Source organism: Mercenaria mercenaria, chromosome 13, assembly GCF_021730395.1.
Source record: "Mercenaria mercenaria strain notata chromosome 13, MADL_Memer_1, whole genome shotgun sequence".
Taxonomy (NCBI): domain Eukaryota; kingdom Metazoa; phylum Mollusca; class Bivalvia; order Venerida; family Veneridae; genus Mercenaria; species Mercenaria mercenaria.
In genome coordinates, this window is record NC_069373.1 from 14,565,196 (window position 1) to 14,585,656 (window position 20,461).

General features: G+C 35.8%; 1 protein-coding gene across 4 annotated transcripts in view; it reads left to right on the forward strand.

Moving 5' to 3' along the window:
* The window catches only part of LOC123529723 (uncharacterized), an 84,341-nt gene that overhangs the window by 43,175 nt on the left and 20,705 nt on the right, over positions 1 to 20,461 (forward strand). For all 4 annotated transcript variants that reach the window (XM_045310225.2, XM_053521233.1, XM_053521235.1 and 1 more), the window contains 15 exons: positions 1,242 to 1,332; positions 2,022 to 2,159; positions 2,500 to 2,649; positions 3,855 to 3,914; positions 4,319 to 4,473; positions 4,796 to 4,889; positions 5,763 to 5,896; positions 7,127 to 7,295; positions 7,644 to 7,741; positions 8,363 to 8,485; positions 10,288 to 10,368; positions 10,907 to 11,187; positions 13,094 to 13,272; positions 16,861 to 17,012; positions 17,545 to 17,634. In XM_045310225.2, the coding sequence (XP_045166160.2) occupies positions 1,242 to 1,332; positions 2,022 to 2,159; positions 2,500 to 2,649; positions 3,855 to 3,914; positions 4,319 to 4,473; positions 4,796 to 4,889; positions 5,763 to 5,896; positions 7,127 to 7,295; positions 7,644 to 7,741; positions 8,363 to 8,485; positions 10,288 to 10,368; positions 10,907 to 11,187; positions 13,094 to 13,272; positions 16,861 to 17,012; positions 17,545 to 17,634 (1,995 nt within the window). The remainder of the gene's footprint in view (positions 1 to 1,241; positions 1,333 to 2,021; positions 2,160 to 2,499; positions 2,650 to 3,854; positions 3,915 to 4,318; positions 4,474 to 4,795; positions 4,890 to 5,762; positions 5,897 to 7,126; positions 7,296 to 7,643; positions 7,742 to 8,362; positions 8,486 to 10,287; positions 10,369 to 10,906; positions 11,188 to 13,093; positions 13,273 to 16,860; positions 17,013 to 17,544; positions 17,635 to 20,461) is intronic.

Below are 20,461 nucleotides of genomic sequence, written 5' to 3' on the forward strand. Positions count from 1 at the left end.
TTCGGTGCCCAGAATGGCCACCATTGAGCTATTTAAAGGGCCTTTGAACGTGTTTATCATGAGAAGGGTGCAATATAAATCTGGTATAATACATGTATATAAATCTGGTATATATAAAAATTGAAATGAAAATATGTATTGTTTTATACCTAAACAATCTAATGCTGTAAACAATAGCAGATGTTTACCATATGATACCTAGACAGCTCATAACTTGAACTTAGACAGCTCATAACTTGAACCTAAACAGCTCATAACTTGAACCATAGTCAGTATATATGGTATTATGAAACAGTCTAAAGCTGTATACCATTGCAAGTACAATTTGTATGATACTTAAATAATCTATAGCATTAAACTGTAGCAAGTATTATGATATCGTACCTAAACAATGTAATTATAACAGCAAGTACATTTGTTATTACACCTAAACAAACTAAAGCATTTAACCATAATAAGTATGTATGATATCATACATTAACAGTGTACAGCATAGACTTTTAGTATTATACTTTAGTATTACACGTAAAGAACCTATAACATTAATACATAGCAAGTATATAAATTATACTGGAACAACCTACAGCTATAAAGAATAGCAATGACTTTTAATAGTTTACTTAAACAAGGTCTTAAAAAGCCCCATAGAAAGCATGTATATCATACATGAACAGCCTATAGCAAGTACTTTTGGTATTATACCTTAAAATCCTTTAACTGTTAAGTATGTATGGTATAAATCTATTACCACCTATAAGTGTAAACCATGTCATTTCTGTATGGTGTAAAGTTCTGACAATCTATAGCTGTATAAACCATGGAAGCTATGCTGAAGGTGTGAACTATAGCAAGTATATTTAGTATAAAACCATAACAAAAGCTTTAGCAGAGGACTTTGGCAAGTATGTATACCATATAAGAACTTAATGAAAGTTATAGCTGTAAACCATAGCAAGTATATATGAGCTGCGCCATGAGAAAACCAACATAGTGGGTTTGCGACCAGCATGGATCCAGACCAGCCTGCGCATCCGCGCAGTCTGGTCAGGATCCATGCTGTTCGCTAACAGTTTCTCTAATTCCAATAGGCTTTGAAAGCGACCAGCATGAATGCTGACCAAACTGCGCGGATGCGCAGGCTGGTCTGGATCCAGGCTGGTCGCAAACCCACTATGTTGGTTTTCTCATGGCACGGCTCATATGATGAAGCATCTGAACAACCTCAACCAACTTATTTTCAGGTCAGCTTTACGTAATGTGTTCATCCTTGAGTTCCATCCAACACTCGCCATTGCCAGCAAGGTCCCTCAAGCTGTTACATTTGCTCTTCAGGTAAATACATTTTATAGATCATTCAAATATATATGGTTAGTTTTTTCCCTTTGTTCTATTCACCTATAATTCTTTGTCTGAAGCATAGCTTCAAAGCTATTAAAGAGAAACTATCCACAATGGCAGAAGACATTGAGAGAAAGTGTGTGGAAGAAGATATGAAACTATACTTTGTTCACCTTTTGAATTATCTCACTGTAGTAAATTTACTTGAAACTTCTTGAAGGAATTTATATAAACTTAACATGCGCAATGAAGAAGAGTCAAGGAAATAAACACGCTAGTTCTTGATAACACTGTTTTTTTCTTTAACATATATGCACTTGATTTATTATTTAGAAATATTTCCTTTTCTTGATCACCTTTTACATGAAACCTTTGCTTTTGGGAAGGAAGGACGGCCATGTCCATTGTGGTTTAGGAGTTAGGAAAAGCTAGCATTTGCCTATATGGTATAGGTCTAACTATTTCTCTGTTGTTTCTAAAGTATTTGACTTTCTTGAACAATTTACCATTGTTTTAGTATTGATTTGGTTTTATATTCATAAAAAATATGACCAGGGATTTCAAAAACGTTAATAAAAGGGAATTAGTTTTCATTTACTGTTTCTATAAAAAAGAAAAGGATAGAAAAAGCCTGATCAGTTTGTAAAAAAAAGAATATAATTAAGAAGTGTTGATTGTTTCAGGAATTAGTGCATATCCACAAACCAGAATGTATCCTAGACTCTCTCATCATGGAGAAGAAGTTGTATGAAGTTGCTCTCAGGGAATGGCAAAGCATGGAGCCTATAGGCACTTCATTCTCTCCACAGATGCAAAAAGATGTAAGTACAAATTAAAGAAATAGTTCTACTAAAATATATACCATAAAATCATATCCAATAGTATAGCAAGACAGCCAAACCCAGTGCACAAAAGATATTGAATTTCTTTTTACGTGTTTAATGCACCACTGTTACATCCCTTTCAAAATCTTACATATATGCAAACTTTTTTTTTCCTTGTTCTTTATGGTCTTTAGTTTGTGACTTGAAACTAGTACATTTTATATATCATTACACATTGGTTAACTTCTAATAAACAGATTAAAGTGACATGTTGTTAGATTTTTAGTGTGCCTAAAATGGTTTTATTGAATACTGTAAGTTGTTTTTGTTTCCCCAGCTATTTTCTGGTGTGTTTGCGGAGGATCCATTGTTTATATGTGAGATAGCGGAGAGATTTGCCACAGAGGAAGAGGGGGACCAACAGGCCAGGGGACAGGTGAAACAGAAAAATAAACTCATCATGAACAAAGTGGGCAGAGTAATGGAGGTTAGTTATATCAGAAAGCTATATATATTCTTCATTAAACATATGAAAACAAAATATTTTTCTCAGTCAGATTGCCTAGGATATGAACATGTTTTAATATTTGAGCCGTGCCATGTGAAAACCAACAAAGTGGCTTTGCGACCATCAGGGATCCAGACCAGCCTGCACATCCGTGCAGTCTGGTCAGGATCCATGCTGTTCGCTAACAGTTTCTCTAATTACAATAGGCTTCTAAAGTGAACAGCATGGATCCTGACCAGACTGCGCAGATGCGCAGGCTGGTCTGGATCCATGCTGGTCGCAAAGCCACAATGTTGGTTTTCTCATGGTGTTGCTCATTTTAAGATTAATATTCTGAGCATAAGTACATTTTCCCCATGTCAAAGGTCAAAGTTTTTCTCCAATGATTTTACTTGTTTATTTTTGTCTCCCTGTATGTGGTGAGATATGTTGTTTTTTGGGGAGTTTTTTTGCTGTCTGTCTATCTCTCTGTTGGCCCATCTGTCTGTCTGTCCATCTGTCTGCCAGAAAGTTTGCTCGAACTACTTTTGTGAAACTACTATTGGGATTTCAGCTGAACTTAATGGAAAAGATCATTACCAAGCCTAGTTTTGCATATAAGTGGTTGAATAATGGGACCAAATTATAGTAGTCCAGTGTACCAACCATTATCCTATTTTTACAAAATGTAATACTAATAAGATCTCATTCAAGTTCATTTATGGGCCAGATCAGATTAGTAAGACATTCCATATCCAGTCATCCTAACATTTAAATGTTACAGGGAGAAATGTACCTAGTTGTTTGAAATGTGATGTTTTCAGAATGTTAAGAAAAAACGTTGTAAATTCATGTATCAGGCTGTAAATGTGAGACATATGCTGAAAGAAACTTATCAAACTCATTTAATTTCTATTTGGAGAGTCTGTACATGTAAGACATGTCTGATTACATTGTACTTAAGCTTTTCTGTATGTGCCATGCTGGACACGATTGATTATGCCTTTGCGGCCAGTGTAGACCAAGATCAGCCTGCACATCCGTGCAGTCTGATCATGGTCTACACTGTTCGCTATTCAGTCAGTAAATTTTCAGTAAACACCCCTTTAAATGATAAATGGTACTGCCCAAAATGGAAGATGGACCAGTCCATTATAGAAATTTAGCATGGTAAGGGTTAACTTATTTAATTTTCATTTACGTAGGCTGTACATGTGAGACATAGGTTGATTGATGCTGCCTGGGAGACTGAAATATTAGCCAAGGTATGGACACCACTATTATATATATACTTATGGATATATTTATTTTTATAAAACTATTACAGGGTCAGTTAAAATAGTCCTTTGATTGCATTTCGAAAAGGGTTTAGTTTTACATGATGCATATAGGAAGGTCTTGACACATTATTCAAGCAACAAAAAAGTCAGCAGGGATTTAAGAGGTTAAATATGTTAAACAACAATCCTAGATGATTTGTTTGCACCCTGTTTCACGAGTGGCAAATGTTGAAGTATAGTCTTATGTGAATTACAACAAATGGTTAACGAGTAGTTTAGAAACTCTGGTGGTGTCCTGTATGGTCATGGACTGTAAACAATACATCTACATGTATATACATCTATAAATTTGGCAACATATTTAAACTTTTCTCTACCTTCCTGTACAGATATACAGACTGCAGGCCCATGACATGGGCTTTGATGAGTTTCACATGTATATGAGGTTTGTTCAGATGGAGTTTGCAGGGTTCAAGGAGGATGCTGGAAAACCTCCGCCTACCTTTATAACATCGGTACTTGAGGACGAGTCACTTGTTGATAGGTATAACATTGATCCTTACAGTTTGTACAGACTTTAGAGATACTTGCTTCAGCTATTTTTAGAAACATAGTTTTGATAGGGGCAAAAATTTTTAATGATTATTAAGATGCACACTGAATTGTATTGTCCTTCATTGAAAGGGGATTGACAAAAATCTTTATTATAAATGAAGCAAAATTGTGTATTGAATCATTAGAGCTGGCTTTGTAAAGATTTTGTGATAAATATATAAAAACAGCAAGTTGGTATTTAATCCTGATGAAATTCTAGGGAAGATGAAGTTAGTGGACAACATGTGTGTTTATGTATATATATATTACAGATATACACCAGGATTCCTGTACCTTGCTATCCATGAACTAGACGAGGCCCATGTAGGAAGGTTCAGTTTTAGGAGTAGGGATGGAATCATGGAGGTATGCAGTGTTGTTTAGCACTCTTCAGTTCTAGCTGATGGCATGAAATGTGGCCTCTTAGTTTTGTTTATAATTGAGCCGCACCATGAGAAAACCAACATAATGCATTTGCGACCAGCATGGATCCAGACCAGCCTGCGCATCCACGCAGTCTTGTCAGGATCCATGCTGTTCGCTTTCAAAGCCTATTGCAATTAGAGGAACCATTAGCGAACAGCATGGATCCTGACCAGACTGCGCTGATGCACAAGCTGGTCTGGATCCATGCTGGCCGCAAACACACTATGTTGGTTTCTTCATGGTGCAGCCCAATTATATTTGTAAACTCCAGACATTAGCCAGTATTACATTCAGTATTATGTGATTAGTTATAGATGGAATTTGAACCAGCTTTTGATCAATAAATCTGGTGTAGGTGTTCTAGCAGTATTCAGTTTCATGTATATATGTACACCAAATTTTTAGAAATGTCAGGGCCTTCATATTTTAATTTGACTGCAGATACATGCATAATCATGAAACTTTACGAGATATTTTGAGATTATGTTATAGCTTGACTGTTTAAATTGTATAAAGACCACCCCATAGAGAAAGATACTTGTAGAAGTTCTGTGTGTAATAGAATCAAATAGTGTCAGTTCACAGACAATAGATACGTATTGTTCATATTATTTATATTCTAATTTATATAAAGAATATTACACTTGTAACATGTACATTGAAGTTTAGGGGAGAAAAGGGTTGTCACTCTGTTTTATGGCACTGGACACATTATTCTAGTGTAATATATCATGCAGTCATTTACCCTTTGAAATCTTTAGCTCTTTGTTTGGTATGAGCTGTATGAATGTATTTTATTTAACATTACCATAGTTGATGAGGATGGGCGGTTTGGAGACACTGCAGGTTGTATTGAAGACACAGATTGTACACAAGAATGCTCTCACATGTGCTGTACAACAGGCCCACGCCTGTCAACCTGTGAAAGAACAGGAATACAGCAAGAGGTTGGCTACATACTTTCTTCTTATCTTTACTGTTAATTATGACAATATCAAAGATATATATTGGTTGTATTTCATTTTTATCAAGCACGCTTGCAGTACGCTTGCAGTGAGCTCGATGTAGTCGTCACTTTTGGCGGGTCAGTGTATGTGCGTTCGTGCATGTATGCGTCCGTCTGATTTTGTCCACCCCATAACTTTGACATGCATGGACCAATCTTGTTTATATTTGGCGTGAATGTTAACCTCAATGAGAAGGAGTGTCATGTGCAAACCCTATGTTCTTATCTCAAAGGTCAATGTCACAGTTGGAGGTCAAAGGTCAAGTTGAAGTTTGTGCGGACCGTAATTTTGACATGCATGAACCAATCTTGTTTATATTTGGCATGAATGTTTACCCCAGTGAGAAGGAGTGTCTTACGCAAACCCCATATTCCTCAAAGATCTCAAAGATCAAGGTCTCAGTTGGAGGTCAAGGGTTATGTTGAAGTTTGTTTGGAGGATTTCTTCTTCATGCATAGTGGGATTTTGATATAACTTGACATGAATGTTCACCATTATGAGACGGAGTGTCATGCGCAAGAACAATGTTCCTAGGTCTATGGTCAAGGTCACACTTAGAGGCCAAAGGTGCCGATGGGCTCGACATTCTGCCCGTGGGCATGCAGAATGTATTTTCTAGTTCTTGAAAGGCATAATGTAAATTGCAAACCTGCTTAAGACACCACCTGTATTAAGCAAAAACCTGTGTTATAAGACCATTAGTTTTAGGTCTCTCTATAGTATATTTCATATTGATTGAACCTGTATTAAAAGACCACCTGTCTTACGAGACCACTTTTTTGCTTTCCCTTATTTTAATAAGTAGTCTCTTAAAACAGATTTCACTGTAATAAATAGTAACACCTGTCTGTAAAGATAACATTTTGGAAATGAAAAAGGTGGTCTTTATTGGCAGGAAGTCTCTCAGTACAGGTAGATATACACTATGGTTAAATGGGAAAAGAAAACAATGGCGTAATTCAGAAGATTTTATGGCAGTAACTTTTATAGAGTTAATCTTGACAGTACAGGATTGACTGTAGCTGACACTGTATAGTAATTTCAGTGTTCCTTCTTTTTCTAAATGAGAACACCCGTAACAGTAGATATCATAAGCTTTAAATTCTGAAATAATAGATATTGATGAGGACTTTCCTACTAGTCTTTACAAATTGATTGATTTTGTTACAGTGGTAGAAACAGTCCAACAGAAACCAAGTCGGAGAAGTCTTCTCTCACACAGTTAACTGGGATGTCAGGTAGCACCGCAGGCACAGCACTTGCCGCCAAACTAGCTGCTGAGTCCGGAGGTGGCAAGAAACGCTCTCCTGAAGCATTTATGTCCATCCAGCTAGAAAAGGTGCTTGTGAAAATTTAATCTAAAAGAATCAGAAATTACGATGAAGAAATGTGTATATATACTTGCTCATTTAACATTTATTAAGGAATAAGTTTTTGAAATTCTGTCTAGGTTTGAAGCCTGTGTGTAAACCCTGGCTCAAATTTCAAGCCATTCTTTGACAGAACTTTAACTTCTTAAAGTTAGAGACTGACCCCATTTGTATTAATAGTTCCAAGAAAATTTCCTTGGTTCATCTCACAGCCTGTAACACAGCATTTGATGATAATGGTTATAATTTTTTTTTGAAGCAACCTTTTATATTTTGTTTGTGCATTATCTTATCTTATATTATATTTTGTATTTTAGACCCCAAGCAGAGATATAATGTTGAATGACTTTATAACAAAGAAGAATCAGATGGGTACAATATTGAGAAATGCTGATGAAATGACAAAATTGAAAAGGTTGGTTCATTAATATCTCACTTTTGTTGATATATAGGCTTTTTCGTTATGCCTGCCTTCAAAGAAAAGGTGTGTTTTGCTTTGCACATTTTCTGTCTGTCTGTCTGTCTATCGGTTGGCCAACCAGTAGGTAGATTATTTGGTTTCTGATCAGTAACTACAGAATATTTTAGTCTGCAGTGATCAATTTTTAAAGGATGATTACATATGGTCAGTAGACACCTTTGTGTTTGGGGTCTGTATGTCAAATGTCAAGGTCATCGTGACTGTGAGACTGAAAGTGGTTTCCCCTCAAAAATTAGGGTTTTACGCTATTGTCCAGTTTTATGTGATGAGATCTGTTGAAGGCATTGATACTTTATAATGATACATTATTTAGTGAAAAGCATGAGGTGACTATTGTCTTACATGTTGGACACGATTAATTCTGCCTTTGCGACCAGTGTAGATCATGATCAGCCTGCACTCTGATCATGATCTTTACTGTTCGCCATTCAGTCGGTATCTTTTTTGTAAGCACCCTTTTTAACAGTTAATGGTACTGTCCAAATTGACAGATGGACAAGTTCATTATAGAAATTTAGCAGGGTAAGGACTAATGTCTAACATGTATGTTTACAGGACATTGATTTCTCAGTTCTGCACTAACTTCAACAGAAGATTGGCTCAGTTTTCTCTACGAGGACAGCTATTGACATATTATAACAGTATACTGGGATTACTGGATGAATTCCCTCAAGTCAGGTAATAATATCCCCAAGTTCTATCACATGTCAGTTAAACACTTTTACAAATAACCATTTCTGGTAACAGTTTATAACATCTCCATAAATGTCTTTGATCTTCCATTCTTCTTCTCTTCTTTCTTAAACATTAAAATTGAATTCTAATAAGTGCTAGCAACTTATACTAACTGCACTTGGTGAATCTTTCCTAAACGTCTAAGGGACGATCCAGCTGAAGTAAGGGATTTTGTAAAACTGTAAACAAATGCAACTCCTTACATAGTTAAAACAGATAAGTTATATGTAAAGTGTCTGTACCCCTACACTAATTTGGCCCTATTCCATTGTTATAAAACATCTGTCAGATTAAGTTACATAGATTATTTATTAATGTTGGCTTGTTTTACTTGACAGGGATATAAGTCATACTTCATGTTTTACTTGACAGAGACACATACTTCATATTTTACTTGACAGAGACACATACTTCATGTTTTACTTGACAGGGATATAAGTCATACTTCATGTTTTACTTGACAGAGACACATACTTCATATTTTACTTGACAGAGACACATACTTCATGTTTTACTTGACAGAGACACATACTTCATGTTTTACTTGACAGGGATATAAGTCATACTTCATGTTTTACTTGACAGAGACACATACTTCATATTTTACTTGACAGAGACACATACTTCATGTTTTACTTGACAGGGATACAAGTCATACTTCATGTTTTACTTGACAGAGACACATACTTCATATTTTACTTGACAGAGACACATACTTCATGTTTTACTTGACAGAGATACGTACTTCATGTTTTACTTGACAGAGATACATACATCATGTTTCACTTTTATTATTATTATTATACCAGATTTATATAGCCCCCTTTTCATGATAAACACGTTCAAAGGTGCTTTACATATACCAAATGCAGGCACACAGGGCACGAAATTCATCCTCTACTAGTACAGACACAGAACGATCTGACCAGAGAGGGACAGAGTGAGATTAAGCCCCCAGAACAGATAGAAAGAAATCCTTTTTAGATACAGACATGTCCGGCTAACTTAGCCTAGCTCTCTGCGAATAGACAGTCTTGTTCTTTAATGTGCCCAGTGTATAGCACCGATACACGCGAAGCCGTCTTTTCTGGGAAGAACCAGTACAGGCCTCTAAGTTAGGTGGGAGACACTCAAGAGCATCTCAGAAATTTCCAGTGCCTGGACCGGGATTCAAACCCTGGACCTCTGGATTGACAGTCAAGCGTGTTACCACTAGACCATCGGCCCACCTTGACAGAGATACATACTTCATGTTTTACTTGACAGAGATACATTCATTTCAGTTACTGACGAGATTACATACTCTGATTGACGTTCAAGCTTACCATAAACCATGGTCTTTACTTGACAGAGATACATATTTCATGTTTTACTTGACAGAGATACTTATTTCATGTTTTACTTGACAGAGATACATACTTCATATTTTACTTGACAGAGATACATACTTCATGTTTTACTTGACAGAGATACATATTTCATGTTTTACTTGACAGAGATACTTATTTCATGTTTTACTTGACAGAGATACATACTTCATATTTTACTTGACAGTGATACTTCATATTTTACTTGACAGAGATACATACTTCATGTTTTACGTGACAGAGATACATATTTCATGTTTTACTTGACAGAGATACATACTTCATATTTTACTTGACAGTGATACTTCATATTTTACTTGACAGTGATACTTCATGTTTTACTTGACAGAGATACATACTTCATGTTTTACTTGACAGAGACACATACTTCATGTTGGGACAGGCCAATGAGAAGAAGAGTAATCTGGATGATATGGCAGGCCTGCAGCCCGATGCTAGGTAATGTATGGGATTACATATATATATCAGGGATTTGTCCATTAGTAAGCATTTTCACTAAATTATTCAGATTTTAAAAAGTGAAACTCGAACGCTTACAGAAAAATTGCAAAATCTGTGACAAAATTTACGTTATTCATCAGAATGGAAAATGATAAATGGTAAAGATTTAGATAAATTTGGAATGTCTGCTGTATACAGGTATTCTAGTTCTTTAAGAAAGGAATAGAGAATAGTTGTTTTCCAATCCTATCTGTAAAATGAGACAAAAAAGATTAGTTTGTTAAAATGCTGACTTGAAATGTTATGATAAAAGTTATGCTGGACTTCATTTATAGGAGTAGTAGTGAATGGGATATTATTTGGCAGTTTGACAATTTATTGTTCTCTCTTGAGCATTTTTATATCAGAATATACAACACTTGGCCTCCTTTGTTTAACTGACAAACAAAAGGAGCAATGTTAGAAACAATTTATATTGAAAAGATGGCAATTCTCTTCAAAACTATGTAAAATACATGTGAATTTTATATTGCAGGCAAATGAGGAAGCGTCCTAGGAGAGTACTCTCCCCTGATGGCAAGCATGTATTGAACATCTGGTTTATACCCCACCATACTGAGACCTTGATCATGTTTAAGACCCTAGATGATGAGCAGTGTAAGAGAGCCCTATCATACTGTCTTATGATAGTGTCTGCCCTTCATGATATGTTACAGTATTTGTGCGCTCACTCGAGGCTTGGCAGCTCCCATGCCAGGTTAGGGTCACAGAAAATGGAGTTTGTTACTGCTGATTGGGGAGGAACAGAAGGAGTTGGTATGTTATCATTCAGTCTTTCACTTAAAAGTTTTTTTTTAATATTTTCAAGTTTTATATATAATCTTAGAAGTGTGAAAATGCTTATTAGCTCACCTGTCACAAAGTGACAAGGTGAGCTTTTGTGATCGCGTAGCGTCCATCGTCCGTGCATGCGTGCGTGCGTAAACTTTGCTTGTGACCACTCTAGAGGACACATTTTTAATGGGATCTTTATGAAAGTTGGTCAGAATGTTCACCTTGATGATATCTAGGTCAAATTTGAAACTGGGTCACGTGCCTTCAAAAACTAGGTCAGTAGGTCTAAAAATAGGAAAACCTTGTGACCTCTCTAGAGGCCATATTTTTCACAAGATCTTCATGAAAGTTGGTCCGAATGTTCACCTTGATGATATCTAGGTCAAGTTTGAAACTGGGTCACGTGCCTTCAAAAACTAGGTCAGTAGGTCAAATAATAGAAAATCCTTGTGACCTCTCTGGAGGTCATATTTTTCATGGGATCTGCATGAAAATTGGTTAGAATGTTCATCTTGATGATATCTTGGTCAAGTTTGGAACTGGGTCACGTCCGATCCAAAACTAGTTCAGTAGGTCAAATAATAGAAAAACCTTGTGTCCTCTGTAGAGGCCATATTTTTCATGGGATCTGCATGAAAATTGGTCAGAATGTTCATCTTGATGATATCTAGGTCAAGTTCGAAATTGGGTCAACTGTGGTGCAAAACTAGGTCAGTAGGTCTAAAAATAGAAAATTCTTGTGACCTCCCTAGAGGCCATATTTTTCATGGGATCTTCATGAAAATTGGTCAGAATGTTTACCTTGATGATATCTAAGTCAAGTTTGAAACTGGGTCACGTCCGGTCCAAAACTAGGTCATTGGGTCAAATAATAGAAAAACCTTGTGACCTCTCTGGAGGTCATATCTTTCATGGGATCTGTATGAAAATTGGTCAGAATGTTTATCTTGATAATTTGTAGGTCAAGTTCGAAACTGGGTCACGTGCGGTCAAAAACTAGGTCAGTAAGTTAAATAATAGAAAAACCTTGTGACCTCTGTAGAGGCCATATTTTTCATGGGATCTGCATGAAAATTGGTCAGAATGTTCATCTTGATAATATCTAGGTCAAGTTTGAAACCGGGTCACGTGCGGTCAAAAACTAGGTCAGTAGGTCAAATAATAGAAAAACCTTGTGACCACTCTAGAGGCCATAGTTTTCATGGGATCTGTATGAAAGTTGGTCTGAATGTTCATCTTGATGATATCTAGGTCAAGTTTGAAACCAGGTCAACTCGGTCTAAAACTAGGTCACTAGGTCTCAACATAGAAAGACCTTTTGACCTCTCTAGAGGCCATATTTTTCAATGGATCTTAATGAAAATTGGTCAGAAGATTTTATCTTGATGATATCTAGGTCAAATCAGAAGTAGGTCACATGAGCTCAAAAACTAGGTCACTATGTCAAATAAGAGAAAAAAACGATGTCATACTCAGTTCATGTGGGGGCAGGTGAGTGATTCAGGACCATCATGGTCCTCTTGTTTAACTGTACAGACACTACCTGTCTGCAGACCTGAAGGATAGCCTACTGAGAAGTTTAGATTGTAAGAGTTGTTCCAGTGGAGTGCTATTTGGTTTGCTTGTAAACATGTGCAGTCAACTAATGTCTCCACCTGGAAATGTTGTAACGTCTTATTTCCTGCTAAGCATATGTCTGATGTCTCATTTACTTCCCAAGCATCCATGATACTGCTGGAAACTTTACCAGTTTAAATGATGGCCAAGCACTGAACATTAGTCAGTAGTTGAACCTGGATTGCTTTGTGGTCAATCCTACCAACCATTGTGCTACTGACTCCCTATAAATTCGTCCGAGTCAATGTTGAATTGATTGATTTATTTGTAGGTGCTGAGCTGAGAGATATACAGAAACAGATAGACAACTTAGCATTCCCAACAGACCCTGCTAAAGTGTCCGAGTTCATGAACCTACGTCGTGACGTCATGTTCCTTGAGTTTGATACTGCTGTCAGACATTGTATGGCAGATACGTTCTTGTCGACTGGAAATATACAGGCTTATAAGGTACTGTCAGGTTGATCTTTGTTAAATATTTGATAAACTTGAGAAATTATTCATTTCTGAATATTGTATGTAGATCTACTTTTGCTTCAGGGCCTCCGTGGCCCAGTGGTTAAGGTCGCTGATGTCAAATCACTTGCCCCTCATCACTCATCAATGTGGGTTCAAGCCTCACTCAGGGTGTTGGATTCTTCATGTGACGAAGCCATCCAGCTGGCTTACGAAGGTCGGTGGTTCTACCCAGGTGCCCCCTCATAATGAAATAATGCACAGAGGGGCGCCTTGGGTCTTCCTCCACCATCAAAGTGTGATTTTGCACCTAGAGTCCATCTTCATTTGATCAGACTTGTGGGGTCTGTAGAAATTTGTTCAAGTCAACTAAGTTTACATTTATGCAATTTACAGTTAGGTCAGACTTACCAGAGAACATGTAGATGTTTGACCATTTAAGATGTATTCCATATCCTGTTAAGCATGTTATTTAAAGAATAGATGAAGCAGTATCATATTATCAGTCATATTAAACACCAGTGAAGTAAAATTTTGTAAGAAGTGTAAAAGTGAAATAAATTTAGTTGAATGCTGCATTCTAAAAATGGGTTATTTTATGAGTACAAAGCTAAGAGCCTTCTAAAAATGGGTTGTGTTATGAGTACTAAGACTTAGCATAGTGTAGGTAAAAATTTTACAGCAAGTTGGTCATAAATGATTTTCTTAAATGCATATTACAATTGAGATTTGAATCTCACGTTTTTTTGTTTCAAGTGAAAAGCTGTTACCTACTTTATGATGTAATTATGTCTCCAACCACACAGTGGTGTGGGAAACATATTGATTTACTCCTGTCTGTGTGTCTGTCTGTCTGTCACAAATCTTGTCCGCACTCTTAAGTCGAACATTTCTCATCTGATCTTTACCAAACTTGAACAAAATGTGTTTGCCAATAAGTCCTCGGCCAAGTTCGGTAACTAGCCAAATAGGCCAAGGCTCTTTGGAATTATGGCCCTTCAAACTTGTTTTTGATAATAAAAGCACTGAAAGTCTGATAAGGCAGTTGTGGGAGACATACGCTTTTCTCCAAAGTAGCTCTAGGTTTTGGAAATAGTTTGAGATTTTCAGCCATCTGTGTTCAAGTTATCTGAGATAGAACAACATGTGTAATGTAGGAATTTTGATGAAACTGCAGTTCTGAGTTTGAGCAATCTAAGTTCAAGCAAATGAAGTTGGACTGTATTTTCTCCTTATAAGTTTTAATGTATTGTAAATTTTTCACTGGCATATATGTATCAGGGTTTAACTGCTTTATTACATTTATTATTTAGATGTACAATTACTTCAGATCAGAGATTTACAAAAGGATCCTAAATGTCTAAATAATATATCATGTGAAAATCTTAACGGTAGAGAATATGTGATATTTAGAGCAAATCTGAAGATAAATTCTTTAATGTTTATTTTTAACATAGACATTTGAGGTAAGTAATTTAATCTGGTATAGAAGGATTACTTTTGTTTATGTTCCTTTCAGAAAGTTGTAGTCCAGTATGTGTTGATGTTGCACTGATACTGATATCATATTGAAGTACTTAAACATACATAAAATACAGAAAGTGTCCCAGCAGTCTGTAGACTTTGGACATTTTCATATACATACAGGTTGCAGCGAGAACCATAGCCTTTGTTCACAAATGTTCAATTCCTCAACCTAGTGCCTCATAGTTCTAATATCCAAAACATGCACTACATATACTAAAATACAAATGTTTTCATTATGGATTTAGGCAATATTGAATTGTTGTATGGGTATTTAGATGCTTGCTGCCCCTCCCCCTCTTTACAAGCAGTTTTATAGATGTTGATACCCAGACATACCCTTTGTTTTATTTACATGTATAACTTTATACCTAGTGTGATGGAGGCAGTCTACATTTGTTGCATGAATTATTGTCCAAAGTCAGCTGTATTTTGTCTGTGAATGAAGATATTGAAGCCTGCCCAATTTGCTCAATAGGGAGATTGCAGATCTATGGATCGTGGGGTCGTGGGTTTGATCCCCGGGATGACCTTATGTTCTCCGTGACCATTTGATAAAAGACATTGTGTCTGAAATCATTCGTTCACCATCTCTGATTCATACATATGGGGAAATTGGCAGTTTAAACTTGTGGGGAACAGGTATGTACTGGTACAGAATACAGGAACACTAGTTAGGTTAACTGCCCGCCATTACATAACTGAAATACTGTTGAAAAACGGCGTTAAGCCCAAAACAAACAACAAAGTTATTTACCTTTGAGCTGAGATTCAGGTTAACACAAATTATAGCCCACCTGCTTAGCTCAGTAGGGAATGCGCAGATCTATGGATGGCAGGATGGTAAGTTTGATTCCAGGGCAAGAAATATGTTCTCTGCAACAATAGGATAAAAGACATTGTGTCTGTGAGATTTTTTCCTCCACCTCACAGTCATGTGGAGAAGTTACATGTGGAGAACAGGTTATTACAGGTACAGGATCCAGGAACGCTGATTAGGTTAACTTACATAACTGAAATATTGTTAAAAAATGGTGCTTAACCCAAAACAAATGAATAAGACATATTATAGCGCAGTTTTGTACTTTCCTATGATCTTAGTGGAATTAGGCACGCACTGACAATACACTGTCAGCTCATTTTAAAATAAAAGACACCTCTTGGCTATAGGCTGTTGTATTCACATGGTAAAAGAATGGAAGCTTATTTTAAACATACAGACTTGGAAGTGGATGGTGATGGTTATGTTTATTAGATGGTTACATCTTCTACTTCTTTCTTTCTAAAGTTGCAGTATGACTATAATTGTGTCTGTGCAATGTTAAACCCAACAAAAACAAAAAACAAAATCTTTCTTTCTATTTTTTTCATTGTTAATTTAAATGAGGGTGTTTTGGTTATAAAGGAGCACTTTTTAAAGGCTTTGTAACAATGAAATTGCTATACATAAATTTAAAGAAGCTAAATAACTCAGATTCAGTCATTCTGTCTAAATTAGCTCTGTATTTTGACCATTCATTCCTGTAAATTGTATGATATCTTGGCCTAGACTCACACACCTTTCCATTTAAATATTACAATTATATTTATATTTTGTGATTGTGCCTAAAATAGCATTAAAGGTAAAACATATTATATCAGAAATCTCAGAGAGCAGGAATAGCCTGACTACTGTCTGATTCACCTTAGCCATGACCTTAGCCGTGACCTAATCAATGACCTTAGCCATGACCTTTTCCATGACCTTATCTGTGACCTAATCCATGACCTTATCCATGACCTAATCCATGACCGGGGTTTTCTTTGTTGATATAAGTGAACATTTTCTCTAAGTCTCCTTGGGTGCAAATTGGAACATTTTGAATTTTGAAGATGTCTGTATCAACAAAATTCACTGGCAGATATGTCATTTTCATTTGAAAATGCATGGCAATGAACAATTTGAAATAAACAGGTGAATCAAATGGTAGGATATTTACACGTTTAGTGAATAAAATTGATTTAATTTGATGAAAATATATTGTTTTTACAAAAAAAGGTTATCTGTATTTATTTCAGTCTATAATAAACAACATGCACCACTCCTTGCCTGCACTGAGTAACGTCCAACGCCCATCCTTGTTTTCTATGTACATGAATGTACCAGAGCCTTTAGAATCAAGAGATTTATCTGCCAAGGAGCTTTATCCAATCAGGACTTATCTCGGAAGGTAAGGCTTTTATATATATATCGAGATAGCTTTACATGTATATATCAGATTTAATTCTGACTTCTTGATTTTAAAGCTAAAACCATTTTGTGGAGATTGCTAAAACCTTTTTATAGAGGTGCTAAAACCTTCTTGCGGATGTTTTGACTATGGGAGGCTTGAACGGTCATCAGTGCCTATGATTTCAAAGGTGTTTTGTAGTTCTGTGTTAATAAAAGATGCTGTAAATCACAGTTAAAAAATTATATGTATTCGAAAACTGCTGTGTTTCACTTGGGTTATGAAATCTTAGCTTGAGATTGTCACTGAAAGTCAACCTTAAATCATTATACCTGAAGCTCAGTACACACTTAAATATGTGACAAAAGTATGTTGATATCAAGTCCAACTTTGTTTTTGTTCTCAACTTGGTTATATTCTTTTCCTTTAATTTAGATCATATGTTGAATTTAAACGGTGATCGGAGACCCGAGATTCCCCTCCAGACATTCATTTATGTACAAAATCAGTAGAATACATGTGTATATTTCAGAAATGGACCATTCCCGACTATGTTCTGGCAATGGTCAATGATAGAGTATTATATACAGATGTGTTTGGCTGGTCTGAAGGATGTTGATAGGTAAGTTGAATCACATTATATACCTATAATATACCATTCATAAACCTATCTGAAAGCTTATATTTTCTACTGTTGCCATGTCTTTGCTGTTCTTTGAAAACCTTGTATGTCAGTTCTAGTGCAAAACTCATGTTTCAGCAATGATCTTAAGTTTCATCAAAAATTGCCAAGTGTTGTTACCAGTTCAGCAACTTACCATTGAAATACAGTATATAAGAGAGTCTTCTTTTCAGGACCTGCTGGCCTCATATCCATAATAATTTTATTGTAAATTTTCCTTATGGGTCCCTCTAGCAAACCTGTTCAAATTATTACGAATCATCAAAATAATATGTCTGACAGAGGACTTGGTTACTTTTTACAAAGACGCTTTTGACCCTTACCACGCTAAATTTCTATAATCAACTTGTCAATCTTTCAATTTGGACAGTACCATTAACTGTTAAAAGGCAGTGCATGCCAGTGCAGATCATGATCAGACTGCACAAATGTGCAGGCTGATCTTAATCTGCACTGGTCGCAAAGGCAGAATCATTCGTGTCCAGCATGATACGGGTTAAAATGTTCTCAGTGTAAACTGTTTGCCTGCATTTGAAATAATTTCACAGAAAGGTTTATCGGGTGGAGGTGTACCAAGGTTGTCCAGGTTGTTCAAATCTGTTGAAAAACATGGCTGCAACAGCTAAAATAGAATAATCTTCAAACAGCATCTATTATAACCACTAATCCATCTTTGAAGTAATTATGTCTCCCACCACACAGTGGTGTGGGAGACATATTGATTTACTCCAGTCTGTGTCTGTCTGTCTGTCTGTCAGTCACAAAGCTAATCCGCACTCTAAATCGAACATTTCTGATCCGATCTTCACCAACCTTCAACAAAATGTGTCTGCCAATAAGTGCTGGGCCAAGTTCGATAACTAGCCAAATTGGTCTAGGCACTTTGGAATTATGGCCCTTGATTTACCAAAAACACTCAGATTTCTTGCGCAAACACCTAAAGGGTCTATATCCTCTTGTTATAGTTTACGGTGCAAAGCGCCTTACATATGATCTGGATATGAAATGTACACATATATAAGAATAGACTACATACTTACAACTTAGTCTTTTAAGACATTGCTTATACTCAAAAGGACACTGTAGTTTAATTGTCATAATATTTGAAATTTCAGTCAAACCTTTAAAATATTCCACTCTTGGACATCAAGTCTTCAAATTGTCATATTATTAGAACCATTGACCATTTAAAAGTAATTTTAGCTTTTTTTTTTTTTGTAATGGTCAAACTGAAAATTTTACAAGCAAATTATTAAAACACAAGCTGAAATTCGGGTCAATATTTTCATCTTGACTTAGCTTTGTACTTTTTGGGAAATATTACCTTGGATTTATAAAGCTGGTGGTCGCCGGTTGGCGTCGGGTATTCACTGGCTATTTTGGCATTTCTAAGGGACCAAACGCTTCATTTAAAGGGCATATCAGGTGTTGCAAATTTATGTATCTAAAAAACAAACAGTGAATTACCATAACATGGGAATTATACAGTTAATGTTAGTATTTGAGCAAATTTTGCCCATTTTGACTTAAAAATTGGGTTAATGGCATGGAAGTTTAGTATCTCCTAAAACATAGCAGTCATTGATTGAAATTCCAATTGACTAAGCGGAGTTTATTAAAAATATTGCTAGAAAGGTCAACTATGATTTATTTTAGCAAATTAATGCCTTTATGTCACATTTGAAAGAAATTTGAGTAAAGTTTTGAGATGTACTACAGACATTCCAGGATATTACCTAAATAGGAATAGAGTGTGAAAACTATTTTTGTCTTTTCTAGATCTCTAATAATCACCTAACGGTCAAGCCATAACTCTGCAAGATATTGCAAAACTGCGTTATTTGGAAATTAAAAATTTGGTATAAAGTTTTTAATAACACCTACATTTAAAAGCAGTTATTTTATTTTAATATTATTAATATTTATTTGTCAGACAATTACAACTCGTGGGTCAGTCCCATAACTATGATATGTCATTTTGGCTAATCTGTACTGCCCCCTTTTGGTTTTAGAAATCCTGGTAAATTTTGCCTAGCAATGTAGCATACATGCATTATATTCTAGTAAGGCTATTGATTTTGAAAAAACTTAATTTTTACTTTACTAGCTTAAAATCCTATATTGAGTCAAGTCCCATAAACCAACATAGTGGTTTGCAGCAAATCAACGCCCCCATTTGCGAGTCTGGTCAGGATATGCCTGTTGCTTTCAAGCATAGTTATATTCCAAAACTAATTGCGAACAATGAATTGAACACTGCACCATGTGTCTATCCCGCTGGTTCATAACCCTAGTTGATATGATCAACTAAACACATACTTGATACATTTTGTTTGGGCATAAATGTATGCCCCAGGAACTTAAAATACATGCTAAGTTTTTTGGTTGGAAGTCTAAATATTGAACTATTACCAAGAGGCAAATTTGGCTTAGAAGTATTTAGTTTCTATGGTCGAGTTACCAAACTTCTGGTAGTTTTTTTAACATTAATGTAATTTAAAAATTAGTGCCCCTTTTGACTTAAAAATATTGGTTAAAGTCTTACTCAATAGTTATATTCCAAAACAATGCAGTATGGTAATGTTACTAACGTATGTTTCTTTGGGTTATTAAACTAGTTGATAGCATCAAGTCCCATAACTCTGATATGCATTTTGGTCAAATTATGTCCCGTTTCGAACTTAAAACTCTTTTGATATTAACATTTTGGGTAATAATTTCCTGCTTCTGTGACAATATTTCGAATAGTCGAGCTTGGCTGTCTTAC